We start from the raw sequence: 14,824 nt of genomic DNA, 5'->3' as shown, positions 1-14,824 counted from the left end.
GGTGATAAAAAAAGGGATGATTTACTTTTAGATATGGAAATGTCCACACACACTAATACAAAAAACTTAGAATAGAACATGAGTCTAAAAATGCATCACAACTATATTTGTAGCAGGTGAGGACAGAACACAAGGAAGCTATTAAATAAATCATATTTTATTATACGTGCCTGCATTTGGACACCCAGTTAAGTACTTAATTACGTGAAAAATGCAACTGCTATATAAAGAAACATTAATTTTCAAGCATGCCTGCTGAGCTTGGGGTTGTCATTCAAATACCTGCTCAATTGCATTCTCTTGTACTCCACCTTTAGAAAATATCTGTGTGCTTGACAGAAGGCTGGCACAGGTTATTAGTGAAGAAAACCAGGGCTTTGCAGGTTCAGCAGACAGTCCCATGATCTATCCAATATAGCTGACAAATTTCATTATGACTCCTAACTAGAGCTTTGTCAGTGCAGCTTTGTTTTGTTTTGCTGAGGGGATGCGCAGGGAGAGCCCTTTCTCTCCTCAGACTGTAGAGCTTTTGATTTCTTGGATTTCAGCTCCAGTTGATGAGTCCTCTGCTATGCTTACCTACATTTCTTTTTCTTTACTTCTTTGACACATGCTGCATGCCATTAAAGAACAAGAAATACTGCTGGAATTCCTATTCTTAGTGTTGGTCCATTTGCTTTTTCGATTATCATCCTAACTGTCAAAGAAATGAAATAGCATTGCTTTGCAGTACTGTGCTCCGTAGTTCTTGGTTTCACACTGTTCTTTGTTTCCTTGACAGGTAGAAACTTTCTGTTTTTCCTCATGAATGCTTTATGTGTGATGCTGAACAGCTCACGGTGACAGCTTAAACATAGCAAGCTGCCCTAAAGGGCATTTCTCAAATGTGTTTCTTTGCCCTTTCTTCACATTGGACATGTTAATAAGGCTCAAGACTACCTATGTTTTTCTGTGGAGAATAGGATCTTTACAGCCTAAAAATCCCTACACTCATGTAAATATTATCTAGGTGACAGAACATTTGGATTTGTTCTGGGAAGATTCTTTGAATTCTTTTTTAGCTTTGGCTTTAATATATTTTTTGAAAAGCTGCTTTCTTGAACCAAAGGTAACATTGTCTTACATATTCATCCATTTGACTGTAAATTGCAGACAATGAGGTTGAGGGAATGGAGTGCTATGTGACTGGCCTGGCAAGGGACAAATAAATAGTGAGAGAGGGCACATAAAGGGACAGGTAAGACCTAAACATATGGTGGAGTGACCATTTCTTTCCAAGAAGCTGAAGCCTAAGAGCTTTAAAGAGAACTTTGCAGCTGTCCTGTTTCAGAGTCTAGCTCAAAGAAGTACTGGATGTTGAGGCTGATAAAAACTTTCTAGAGAAACATATAGATTTGACAGACTGTAGATAGTTCTGATGAAATAGTTAAACTTTCATCAGGCACTGGGTAGCATAATGATTCTTGCTGGTTGGTAGTTCACCAGTTCCTTGAGCACCTTCCTGGCTCTCTCATCCTCAGGCATGTGATCAGACAGGGAGTGTCTGTGCAAAACCATCAGGGTGGCTGAGAGCAAGAGACATATCTTAAGCTCCCTGAGCAGATGATTTGTGGACAGACCATCTCTCCCTGTCTCCAGATAAGTGCTCAAAGGCATATATCTTGGGGTCGAAAAGACTGACAACCAACAAAAAATAACTTCTGCTCTTAGTCTCCCAACACTTATTTTTCTCTCACAGACGTTATCTGACTTTTTAAAAAATCCTATATTTGAAAGACAGCTGATATGATAGTGGTAAGAGATGCTCACTACAGCTTTCCAGCACTCTTCACAGAAAGAAATCACAGACCTTTTATGGCCTGTTTCCACCAAGTGTTTTCCCATGCCTCTCTGTCATATTAGATCATTGGCACTTACTGGATTCTTTCATCTCAGCTGGACAACAAAGAAGCTGTCATCTCTTTAGATTGTGGTTTTCATCCACTTGCTTTTTGGTAATCTATTGGCAAAAGCTATACTTTTCTCCAGAAAGGCAGTTCTCTCATGTATTAATAATTTTCTTGACCTCACCAAGTTGAGGACTGTTTTCCTCCAGCCCTGTTTCTCAGAAGCTGGTGCGTGTTGGCCACCGTACAGCTTTGTGCCATGGCTAGACTGGTCCTCATACCTGAGCTGCAGAAAGTAGTATTTGCTTTTGCAATGCTTGGTAAGCCTTCAGTTTATCCTGCTGATGCATACTGATCTTCTGGCTCTGCTGTAGTGAAACAACAGCATGAGGTGATGGCAGTGATTGGAATGTTGATCTTTAGGTGCTGGTGGACAGTCAGGTAAGCATAGATGCTGAAATACGAGCAGCAGTTTAAAAATGACTGTGATGTCAAAACCTTTCTTCAAATCTACTTTCCAAAAATGCTCCATGAAAAATCTAGCATTCCATGGTGTTGATAAAGAAAAAACAGATATAATACACAAATAAAATACACAGATGGCTGCAGCCACTTCTGAATCAAGGGGCAAGTGAATGCTGCTGTTTAGTTTCAGTTCTGGTCCTCAAAGCTTCCAGTCTGGGCTTCTGGCTGAATACACCAGAGCTCCCTCCCAGCTTGTAAATATTTTTACCCAAACGCTGGAGAAGTGGGGAAGGAGAAAGGCATTTCTGCCATGGAGCATGGGAGCATGGATCTGAACTGGGGAGTTGTAAGCAGACGTGACTTGCTGACTTCTAGAGAGCACAGCGAACTCAGAGACATCTGTTTTTGCAGAGGATGCTGTTGACACTTTCTAGATTACATCGTCTCCTTCATTTTTTCTTATGTGCAGTGCAAAATTAGGCAATAAAAAAAAGGAATAAAAGCAAAGAAATTTTCTCTCTCCAGTAGCAATTACCTGATTTATTGATGTGTGAGGAGATTAAAAAATTGTGAAAATAACTATAAAAGAGTTTCCCAATCAAATATCTCAGATAGTGGTTCTCTCCTTTGAGAAAATAATGCCTTAGAACAGTACAAAACCAACAGATAAGTCCCCACACATCTGTGTATACATGTGCAAGTAGAGAATTATAAAATATATTACACGTTGGAGCTCAGAGTTATTCCAGTATGTTCCTGTGGATTATATTTCAACAGGATGAATTAAATAGGAAAATGTTGACTTCATTAAATGAATTCTAGTTTTGTGTCTGTATTTGTACACAAGAGAATATTTGTGTATTCATAGGAAACCGAAAAAGCTATCATTCATATGTAGACATTAATCAAATAGATAGCAGAGGGCAAATTATGTTGCTTTGTTAAGCAAAAATAACATTTTCAATCTCTTCACACTATTATATTTTTTAAGTATACTGTCACTCTCCATTTACATACTAACTTCATGAAAAGTGAATGAATTGAGTAAGAGGAACTGTATCTGCTGTGTACATCTCTAATCCCTTCTGTTTATATTCTTTTCACACAGAGATTGAAAGATTTAAAACAAAGGGAATTTGCTCGAAATGTGGCTTCAAAGTCATGGAAAGATGAGAAGAAACAGGAAAAAGCACTCAAGCGACTCCACCAGCTTGCAGAGTTACGGAAGCAATCAGAATGGCAAGTTTTTAAAAGTCATATGAGGTTTTAATGCCCTCTTTCCTCCCTTCCAGAAGAAATTATAATATTATTACTCTTACAGAATGTAATGTACAGAGATTGTGTGTATTGTAACCCGTTTTCAGCTGTCTTCAAATGATCCTGCTCTTTAAAGCATACATTGAAAACCTCTGACTTAATTACATGCTGTTTGAAAGTTTGTCGTTTTCTCTCCTGTAGATACTTATTCTCATGTCTTGGAAATGGAATGTTTTCAAGACACTTTTATAATATCACCATTTTACCTTATCCAAACTGATCTGAAGAGATTAGTATGAATGTGTTAACGTTTGATCGTAAGTTAATGGGAGAGGATAAACCCTTTCTGAATAATTTTTACTACTTTTAGGGTACTGAGGTTATTCTTCAGTTTCTCTGTAGCATAATTCAAATGAAAAACAAATAATTAACTGAATTAAGTTGGTCTAATGCTTTTAGCTCTATTGCTTAATATCAAGATAGAGGACAAAGATTGCAGTAGTAAACCTTTAAATTTAAGAAATCGCCTTTGTTTAATGACACTGAATGCTTCAGTGGAATGGATTGCCATCGGAACAATTATTTATGTTAATCTATGACCACAATGAGTTAATCAGATAAATAAACTGGAATTGTTTTAAATCCATCTGAAGACTATTGTACCCTGGAAATAATAGCATTCAGAGTTTATTACAAACTCATTTTGGCCTATGTAATTGCTTTTGAGCAATCGGCTGACATATAACAGTTTAGTGCTAATATATCAGTTTTATGATTACGACTCCATTTTCATACAAATCTGCTGAAACAAATGTAACTGCCTGTGGGAAGCTTCCTTTATGCCCACACACTTGAAGATGCAGCCTCAGATAGACCAATGATGTTGGTGATAATAGGAAAGCCAGAACAAATCTGGGAGGGAAAAAGTTTTGCATTTAGAAAGAGGCAGGAGTCCATAATATTTTGCATAGATTGTGGAAAGAAAGAGCTTGCTATTCCTCCCCGTAATCACTAATAGGCAAAGGCAAGCCTGAGTGCCGGGATTTTGGTGGAGGGGTAGCATTCCCAATTGCTCAGGAGACAGAATATCAGCCTTCGAAAGCAGAAGTCTACACACATGCAATTGTTACCGTCCCTGAGTCCTATCTCTCAGGTTCAAACACAGTTCCTTACGACAAGCTAATTCAATCTGACAACCAAATTATTGTTAATCTTGTGCACAGAAAAAAATTAGTTTGCTATTCTAAAAAAACTTTGAAAAGGATTTCTTTATATGCCTTCTCCAAGAGATAATTTGTTCTTAACATACAAATAGGGTTTAATTTGTATCTTCTGATGCTGAATTTCTGGCAAATGCAAATGTATTCTCTGAAATGTGTACATATTCTCATATTATGAGTTGACCCTACTCCAGAAAGTCTTTCTGTCATTCCCCTTGTTGAAGATGAATGTATTTTTACAGCATTTATAAAACGATGGCCAATTATAGATAGCTTATATGCAGATCTAACAGTTTTAATTTATTTACATTTAATTAAAATGTTTAATATTCTTTATCAAACTCTTTATTTAATCTGTTTCCAGGCTTTTTTTCTTGTTAGTGTAGTGTAGTACCACATTGATAGCAAATGTAGATAATTAGTATAGTGAAACCTGTGTTTAAAATATATCTTGGAAATACACTTTTATGGTGGTTATATGTCACATCTTTAAGGGAAAATGGCAACAGTCATTTCAGTCTCAGTTAATTATCTGTTTCAAGATATCAGTGGTTTGCCATTTTTGTTAAGGCCCTAGAATAGGTTTGTTTGTTTGTTTTTTTTAATTACAAGAAAACTAAATTGCCTTTAAAATCCAAGATATTTTGAAAAGAGAAATAATATAATTAATGGAAGCAAAACATAGAAAATGTGGCAAAGTAAGTCAAATCATGGTTAATAATGAGACCAGTGAAGTCATGATTTTTTTCCCCACCAATGTTTGCTGAAGTTTTAGTATGAATATCTCTTTGAATGTTTTGCAAAGTCATTTATTGTGGAATAATTTAAATATAAAATAAGAATTTACTCTTAAAAGGTAAAAACCCCACATTATTCTCTAAGCAAGCAGAATGTTTCTCTTTCTCTTCTAGAGTTTGATTTGTCAGATGTTTTGGGTGGAAGCATCTCTTTTTGAACATGGTAAAATTTCCTCTGCAGAGGCCTTTCAGAAAACCACAGACTTACCACAGATTAGGTTCCCCTGAACATAAATTCTGAGTAAACCAAATATTTGTTCTGCTTAAACATGGGCATAACTGAAAAAGAACATTCATGTGCTGACATTAAAACATGTAATTTTCTATGTGTGAAGACTGTCTTGCCCATATAGAAGCCCAAACTGATGATAAACTGCACATTTACCCTGCTGAAACTTAGCTTTACCTTGTAAAAAATTGAGTGACACCCTCCTTCGCCACACAGGCATTGTCAAATGCAAGCTCCGTCATAACTTGCTTACTTAATGCAGTTTTCTTTTCTTCTTTATTTTTTTACCTTAAAGCATCACTGGGAGTGGACCGTTGCTTAAAGCCCCCCGATTAGTCCTGGAAAAGCAGCAAGCACCCGATAACATTTTCCTGTACAAGGGCAGAAAGTTCACAGCAAGTTCTCAAAGAACCATCACAAGTGAAGGACAAGGTTTCTCCAAAAGCATACTAGAGAAACAGCAATTTATTATAAGTAAGCACCATCCCCCAACTGAAAGACAGCATGCACTTGGAAATGACGTCTCACAAATGTTCCCAAATAGCAACAATACCTCTCAAAGGGCAGGAGTGTCTTTTTCATTCTCTAAAAAAGTCCCTTTGAAGCTTGAGTCCTCAGCATCAGTCTTCAGTGAGAACTCTGAAGAAGGAAATGATTGCAGTGAGTCTCCCAACCATAAAAAAAAGCAAACTATTGAAGGCTGTCATTATACCCTTTTGGAGGAGCAACTGAAAGCAAGTTTGGATAAAGAGTCACCTATTACACAAGACCAAATGGATTTGGATAACAGGGCATCAAGTCATGCAGCTGCAAAACCTAAAATGCTAAAGGAAAATGATAAAAGTAGCGATAGGGAATCAGAAGAAAAGTTCAGAACTAATCCTTCATTTTCTAAAGTCAAAATACCGCTTTCAAATTTGAATTTTTTTGCTTCACTGAGAGAAACAGAGCAAGAGAGCAAACTGAATGAATCTGAACAATTCTTAGAAACTCCCATTTCATCTTCATGCCAAGCTAGCAGTTTTTGTACACAGCTGAACACCTACAAACACAGCAATGACCACCTGCCTGACCAGTTATCTGAGCTCCCACAACAGCCAGCACTGGAGCTGACCTGTTCAAGCAACATTAATGACAGTCCTGGAGTGATAAAAAGAGAAAGATCTTTGGAGATTACAAAAACCACAGATGGAAATATGGAAACACTTGCAAAGGAGACCATGGTTAAAGAAGTTAAGCCCCAGGCATTGCCTTTCCTCCATGTAGTGAGCAAAGATGGCAGCACTGCTCTGCAGTGGCCCACAGAATTACTTTTGTTTACAAAAACTGAGCCTTGTATTTCATATGGCTGTAATCCATTGTATTTTGACTTCAGGCTCTCTTTAAATCACAGGGAGATTAAACATGGAACAAACAAAACAAGGTGTAAAGAGCTCTCTAAAAATAAGACTGCAGATGAATATGAACCCTCAGGTTTAATAAAACACAAGCAAATGTCAAATGAACAAGATAATCAGTTGTTGAAACCAAAGATGATGAAGGGTTCCCTAAACCCAAGAAAGGTCAAGCAAAAAGTTGAGTCAGATACAGGGAAAGAAATGAATGAAAATGGTCAAGAATGCATTGCAGATTATTTGAATGAAAATATACCCAAAGTGCCTGCTTACCTTGATGTCTCACAAAATGATTATGTGACAGAAAAAAGTCTTTATACAACAACACTGAGAAGACCTTTAAAGCATCATTTCCACGGCTGTGAAAGAAAAACTCAGAACATTAGAAATGAAAGCATTTCCTTTTCTGCTTTTATGTCTAGGATTAAAAAATCTAAATCTGAAAAATGTCATATAATTGACTCTAAAGAAAGATGTGAGAACCAAAATTCCTCCAGATCTCTTCAAGATGTGGTCAGCTGCAGCAGTGACATAAGTGACAGTGGAAAAGACTCTAGTGGAAGTTTGTTTAGTTGTAAATCCAGTTCAAACAGCAGGTATTCAGATAATGAAGGATATGAAAGTTGCTCAAGATGCTGGAGATTCTCATCTCCTCAAAAGTCCTCATTGGGCAGATATTCCAGCTATTCTGACACTTCAGTTAGCAGTACAAGTAGCTACATGAGCTACATGAGTCCCACATCAAGCAATCACAGAAGAAATAATTTGCTTTGTTTTTGTAAAAGAAAAAGCAAGACAGATGAAAGGCACAAATGTAAACACAGAAAGCACAAGTGTATTTTCACTTCCAATGATACAGGTGTGGATTATTTTTGTCATAGTAGAAGTCACAGAACTAGAAACTGTATTCAGAGTGGCACAATTAAATACGGAAGGTGTTCAAGACATAAAGTTTTACAAATCAGAGACAGGTCTAAACACAGCAGATGTAGACATCAGCATTTTGGCAAAGCACATAGTAGGAGCAGAAGCTACCACAAATGCAAAAGTGGTTTCACTAGTGATTCAAGAAGCAGTGAAAGATCATCTAGCAGCAGAATATCAAGAGGCAGCAGTTCAGAATCCTTCTCAAAAGAGACTGACAACTGTGACAACAAAACAAAAGAGGATGCTGAGAGAGGCTCTAACGCTGAACCACAAAAAGCTGAAACTGCATATTCCAACTCTTTGAATGTGAATAGTCAGTCCACAAACTTTGCCACCTGCTCTTCCAAAAACCTGGCAAAAGACATATGTGGAAAAAGGAAGTCAATGACAGCCAAGTTACTTTTAGAAAGAGTGCAGTCTAAGAAAACACAGGACCAAATGCATGATTCAGAGAGATTTTCAATCAGCAGTGGAAGAGAATTAAAGGATCACTCACAAAGTCACTTTGCTCTTCAGTTTTCATCATCAGTAGATGACATTACAATGTTACCTTTGCCAGAGAAAGTGCTAAGCGTCGGTAAAAATGACATGGGACATAATGAAATCAGTTTGTTGGAAAACAGTGTGAAGAAAAACAACACTGAAGCATCAGAGATAACTAATGTTACACTTTCACCTGGAACTGATTATGATCATTGTGTTCTTAAAGACATAATTCAAATTGAAACAGGCTATCAGAGCCCAAGCATAAAAAGGAGCACAGCAATAAAGGAACAAACAAATTTCTTCATTAGTGAAGTGCAGCCCTTTATACAAAGCTGTGATCCAGTACCAAATGATTTCCCTGGTGCTTTTCCCTCTAATAGATATTCTGTTGCTAATTCAACAGAGACCAAAGAAGAACTACATGGTGTAAACATGGACTTGAACTGGGCAGAAGGCAGTTCAGACTCTTTTTGTGACAATGCTATGCAGAAGTATGGTGACACATTAAATGACCTAGAAGTGTACAGTAAATCCACCTCCCCTCCTTTAACACAGCAACCTATCACATTTACACCAGAAGAAGCAGACAAGTACAGGTTGCTGCAGCTGCAAGCCCAGCAGCACATGCAGAAACAACTTCTGGCAAAACATCTGAAAGTTTTTCCTGCCCCAGGACCAGCTGCCTTCTCTGCAACACCAGCAGTTCCTGCCCTCCCTGTTCAGCAGCAGGCTACTGTCACCACCATCCACCACACGCTGCTGCAACGCTTTGCTGTCTCAGCATCTGTGCACCCCCACGGCAGCCATCTCTCCCTGGCACATCTCCACCCCCTCTCTCAGGCACATTTTGCCCCCATATCGCTTTCCCCGTTAGCACCAGCCTTCGTTCCCACCCACCCTGCTTTGCTGACAGGACACCCACTGCACTTGGTTTCTGCCACTCCCTTCCACCCTTCCCCACTGACCCTCCCTGCACTGCCACACGCTGCATATATCCCAGCCTTATTCACACCACACCTGAACACAGCCACACCTTCTGCTGTACACCCAAGTCACCTAGTACATCCTGTATTGCAAGGACAAGAGCCCTATCACTATTCTTGTTCTATCCAGACCCAACAGTTACCTACAGCAAAAGAAGTTTTCAGTGTTTCTAGCTACTTAAACTAGCCCAAATGATTTCACCATGACTCCAACCCCAAATTTAAATAAAATAAAGCATTTGGCCTTCAATCACATCTGAGGGGAAATCTACTCTTTTGCTGAGAGCACCACAGCAAAGATTTTAAAGTCCAAAATCTGGCTGACAGCATATGAATGTTGATTTTATTCTTGTATCACTGAAGAAAAGCTACTTTAAAGCCTCTCATGGTACTATCACAAGAAGTATGGGTGGCCAGTGTCATTCTACAGAATGTTTTAAAAGAATAGCTTGAAGTGAAGTCTATGGCTGTCCATAGAAATGAGACCTCAGCACCCAGATAAAATGGGATCAATAACGACACTGATGAGGCATTTAAAGTAGCACAATTTAAGGTTGAGCAATCTTGACCCACCTCAAAGGTCTGATTTTCTGAGTTTGCATATGAAACTGCCTGGTTTGGTTAAGGTATTTTAGACTGAGCAAAAAATAAGGTATCTGGGACCAGCAAACCCTGGGGCTGTCTCCTGGCCAAAGTAAACTGGGGAGGCTCAGAGGGAGGGATGATGAGTTAACACCTGAAAATGAGGATCACAACAACATCTTGAAGACACTTTAGTGATTTCATCCCTGCATATGTTGCTTGGATGGTGTAAAGGGACTGCAGACAGGCTACGGGTACATAACAAAATATTCCCTTAGCACAGGGAGCTCTGTGCTGGCAGAAGCAGGCTGCCTCTTTTCTCTCTGAGCCAAGCATCCAAGAAGGCTCACCAAGAAGCCAAGTTCTTTGGCACTGCCTGTGTATGGCTGTGTCACAGGGTGTGTCAGGTTGAGCTGCAGCAGCCCAGAATCACCAAGCAGACAGTGCTGGCTTTGAACCTCAGAGGTCCTTGGCAACACCTTTTTCCTACCAAACAGAGCTCTGATGTGTGGAAGAGTCTTTCCCAAAGAATGTGTAAATATTTTCCATCACTTTCACAAACAACAGAAACAATTGGCTGGTCCTACAAAATCATGCTGATATTCATAAAGATGCGGAAGCAAAATTCTAATCAAAAACTGGCTCTACAGGTTGAGAGTCAGAGAAAAACTTATTCTAGTACTCAGCATTTGAAAGTATTGAATTTAAACAAATATGTCAAGATTCTCGCATGGCTTCCCAAACTCTCAACAAGTAAATTGAAATTACGAATCCACAACGTTTGAATGCATGTATCCAAACTTCAGAGTAATTGTGTGGTTGAAATTGTTCATAACTGTGTATCTGGAAATAGGTGAAGGCTTCAGCATCTCTTTGAATGGCATAGTTTGACATTTTTTATAATGTTTCTAACTGAACACGGGATATTTAGCATGAAATTAGTTCATAATTATGGTTAGACTGCAGGCATGCTTCCCAATAAAATTGGACCATGAAGTATCCAACAGACAGTACCTGTTTGTTTGGATTAAAAACCTTTGAAATAATTTCAATTCATTTGCAATAAAGTAGTGCACAAAATGTATCTTTCAGAATCAATATAAAACACATTGAAAAACTTTTGGAGGAACTTTATTCCATTATATTCAGCTACCTGAAGAAAAAGAAAAATCTAATTGCAAATAAGTCAGGTCTTTAAAATACAACAGGACTAATTTTCTTAGTTTTAATCAAAATGCATTGATTCATTGCAATAAAATGGATATGGTTTAATTTCTTTCTGGAGCTTCTTCAGCATAATCTGGTTATATGCCAAACTTTTTCAATCACTTTAAAAGTTGTGTCTGGCTGCTAGTTTTGTATTTTCCAAGTAGCTTTAGATATTTTGGTTTAGCTATTAAAAAAAAAAAAAATCAGAGAAAAAATATGGTGACTATGCAGAAGCAAAACATTTTGGTGTTGAAAATGGTTGGTGGTACCAACACCCTCAAACATATTTTGGTTTGATTCCCAACTCATTTTTTAGTCTCATTAACAAAATTTATTCATGCCATTTTGGTGTTACTTATCTGTATGCAAGTAGCATATAAATTATATTTATTTTTCTCATTTAAATTGTAGAGTAATTCTTTAATTGAAATTATTGTTTCAGAATTAAGAAAGTAAAAAATAAATATTTGGGAAGAATTTAGAACTAAATGTTTCCAGAGTTTAACAGTTCTTCCTTTCAATTTTGGCTGTAAATTTTCTCAAAATAAGATCTGAATTCACATATAGTTTCTGTACTTCCAGTACTTTGTTTTCTGAGAATCAAACATCTTTCATATGTTTCATATTTACTCTGACTTAACACTTCAAAAAATTATTACTTGCTTGAATGGAAATCACTCATTCAGTGGATCACTTGGAAACATCAGTCATAATTCTGTAGAAACATTCTGAATTGGACATCTAAAGCAGCAGGTCAAGCTGTGCCCTAGAAGAGGCTGGCTGGGCTGCATGGCCATCACCAGCAGTCCAGGGATAATACCAGCATAAAAGATTCACTTCTAGCCCCACAAGTTTTAAATTTCATCCAGTTTCATCTCTCTTGAAGTAAACTCAGCTGTTCCCATTGTGTATAAGAGTTCATTTGTATCCTAAGTAGGTAACACCAAAAGAAAAATATGGAACTGAAGGAGTGATGGGCTAATCTCATTTTTAAAGTGTGTACACATATTTTGTATTCCCACTTCTACCAGACAATGTTAATACTGCAGAAATTTCTGTGGCAAGAAACCTAACCAAATCAAACTGAAACAAATCCTACTACATAGATCATACATGGAAAATAGATGTATTTGTTTCCCTTGATGTATGCACCATACAACGGTACTCTAGAAGAAATGAAATCATAGGATTTCCATGCATTATTGTACATACCAACATGGTAAAGCAAATAAATTGACAATGAAGATTAATTTTAATTCTCAGAACAACAGAAATTAGAATTTTGAGATGTTTTAATGGGGAAAAAAATAGAGATTAAGAACAGAAGGAGCACGACAGAAAAACAGTAATCACTAATTACAAAACAAAGTCAACATCCAATACCATTCTTAGTGTGCAGAAGGGATTTTCTTGGAGAAATGTAATAAAGCTATCGGCACAGCTGAAATTATATATTTTCTCTAATTGCTGCCATTTTTTTTTTTCATAGTAATGTACTTTAAATATGTATCATTATAACTATTAAAAGCATTCTTGAGCCTGCTGTATGGAGCCGTGCTACAATTTTGGTTTTATGTAAACAGACTTTTAAGAGTTACAGTATTCTTATGGCAGTGATATATACACACCAAGTTAATAATCTATTTTAGCTAAATTGTATATTCTTGATACATAATCCAAGGAAAGAGGTCACCCACACCTTATAACTCCAATAAAATTTCCTGACTTACACCATAATAATTTTTTTGTTATTGTTTGGGACTTTGTTTTTGTATCTGATGCACCTCTGGAATACATTCAACATGTATATGTGTTGTGCAGATTTGCATAAAAGATGCCATTTGATCAGATTGATTTTAAAAGTGTCAAGTTTATATTTAAAACTGGATAATACTCTGGCTAGTATAATATGTAAACTAGTAATTTTGTTTTGTATTCTCTGTATAAAGTGTTTTATATTATACAGTAGCTAAGTGAATTGCACTATTGTACATGCAATGCGACTTTTTTTTTTAGCTTATTCAAGGAATCCCTGGGAATGTAGTTTAATGCAATAATTTTATTTTTTTTTTTCAATAAAAAGGCTTACTGGTATAAAGAGTGTCAGTCATGTATTTTTAATGTAAAGCATACCAAAAGGCAGCAACCTAATAAAAAGCAACCTAATAAAATGCAGAATGATGCAAACATATTCTGTATTTTAATCTCCAGAACTGAAACACGTTTAATTCATTCCTGTGATTATAATCCTGAAATTTCTTAGAATGTTTCCTAAAGATTTTAGTATGTGTTACAGAAGTGGGTTGTTTAAATGGAACTGAAAATAAATATTCAGTACAAAAATTATTCTATCTATGTGGTTTTTCCAAGGACTTGTAATGAATCAATACCTTCCTGAGTATTTTTATGCACTGAACAGCTTATTTAGAATTACATGTCCAACTCATCTGTCAAGCTCCCCCAAAAAATTTTATAGCAGGTCTTTGGACTAACAGTAAACCAAGATTCTTCAGACCAAAGAATCTAACAGTAGAATCTAAAAATGTGTCATTTACTCACTCTTTAATCATTCTTTAAATCTTCAGTCATGATAAGTCTCACTTTATCCTGTGTTTTTCCAATTACCTTGTTACCTTTCCAGTTTCCATCCTTTTCCATCTACCTTTCATTCATATTGTTTTCTCACACAAGGCTTTTGGTCACACAGGTACTCAGCTTCAGTGGTCCCAAAATTGCTGCTGTACTATTTGTAAGGCTACTTATGCCAATCAGTGGGTGGTTTCATATGTGTCATGTCTGCAGGTGAGCACAAAGACTGAAGGAAGGTTAAAAAAAGTGTCTGCATGTCCATAGTAGATAAAACTCTGTCTTTTGAGGTGAGGTGTTGTGTTCTGAGGTCATATTCTGCCCAGCCTATCTGCATAGCTGGAAATACCTTACCTAGTCTCTGGGACCAGATTAATCTGCCATGCAGTGACATGTCATGACTCCGGCATTCTACAAAATCTTGAAATCATGGCAAATCCACAGGCACATATTTGACACATTGTATCTAATTCTATTCAATTGTGTTTTTCCTTCTAGTTATGTCATAATAAAACCAAAAATCATAATTAGACAAACATATAAAAAGTGTGTGTCTGAAGGAATTCCCCTGCAAATTAGTATCTATGACACTACTGTTAACTCCAGTAGGCTTCCAGCTGAGATCAGATCCCCTATGTTTGCTGCTGAACAAATCTTGGTACAAGCAGGGGGAAAAAAAAAAGACAAAACAAAACAAGCAAACAAACAAATAAAAAATCCCACACCTTGCTTTGACTGGGATATAATATGTGAATAAATGAAGTTGTCTACACCTTCCTATTCTTACTATAATGCCAGAAAAA

At 37.0% G+C, this 14,824-nt stretch overlaps 1 protein-coding gene across 1 annotated transcript in view; it reads left to right on the top strand.

The window, feature by feature from the left end:
* Window positions 1-11,838, top strand: part of ZNF804B (zinc finger protein 804B) — a 232,634-nt gene extending 220,796 nt beyond the window's left edge. The window contains exons 3-4 of the mRNA XM_040068634.1: window positions 3,460-3,590; window positions 6,150-11,838. Of these exons, the coding sequence (XP_039924568.1) occupies window positions 3,460-3,590; window positions 6,150-9,831 (3,813 nt within the window). The 3' untranslated portion in view covers window positions 9,832-11,838. The remainder of the gene's footprint in view (window positions 1-3,459; window positions 3,591-6,149) is intronic.
* Window positions 11,839-14,824: the final 2,986 nt, after the last annotated feature.

Source organism: Hirundo rustica, chromosome 1, assembly GCF_015227805.2.
Source record: "Hirundo rustica isolate bHirRus1 chromosome 1, bHirRus1.pri.v3, whole genome shotgun sequence".
Lineage (NCBI taxonomy): Eukaryota > Metazoa > Chordata > Aves > Passeriformes > Hirundinidae > Hirundo > Hirundo rustica.
The sequence above is the reverse complement of the archived record's forward strand: the minus strand, read 5'-3'. Positions and strand labels throughout refer to the sequence as shown.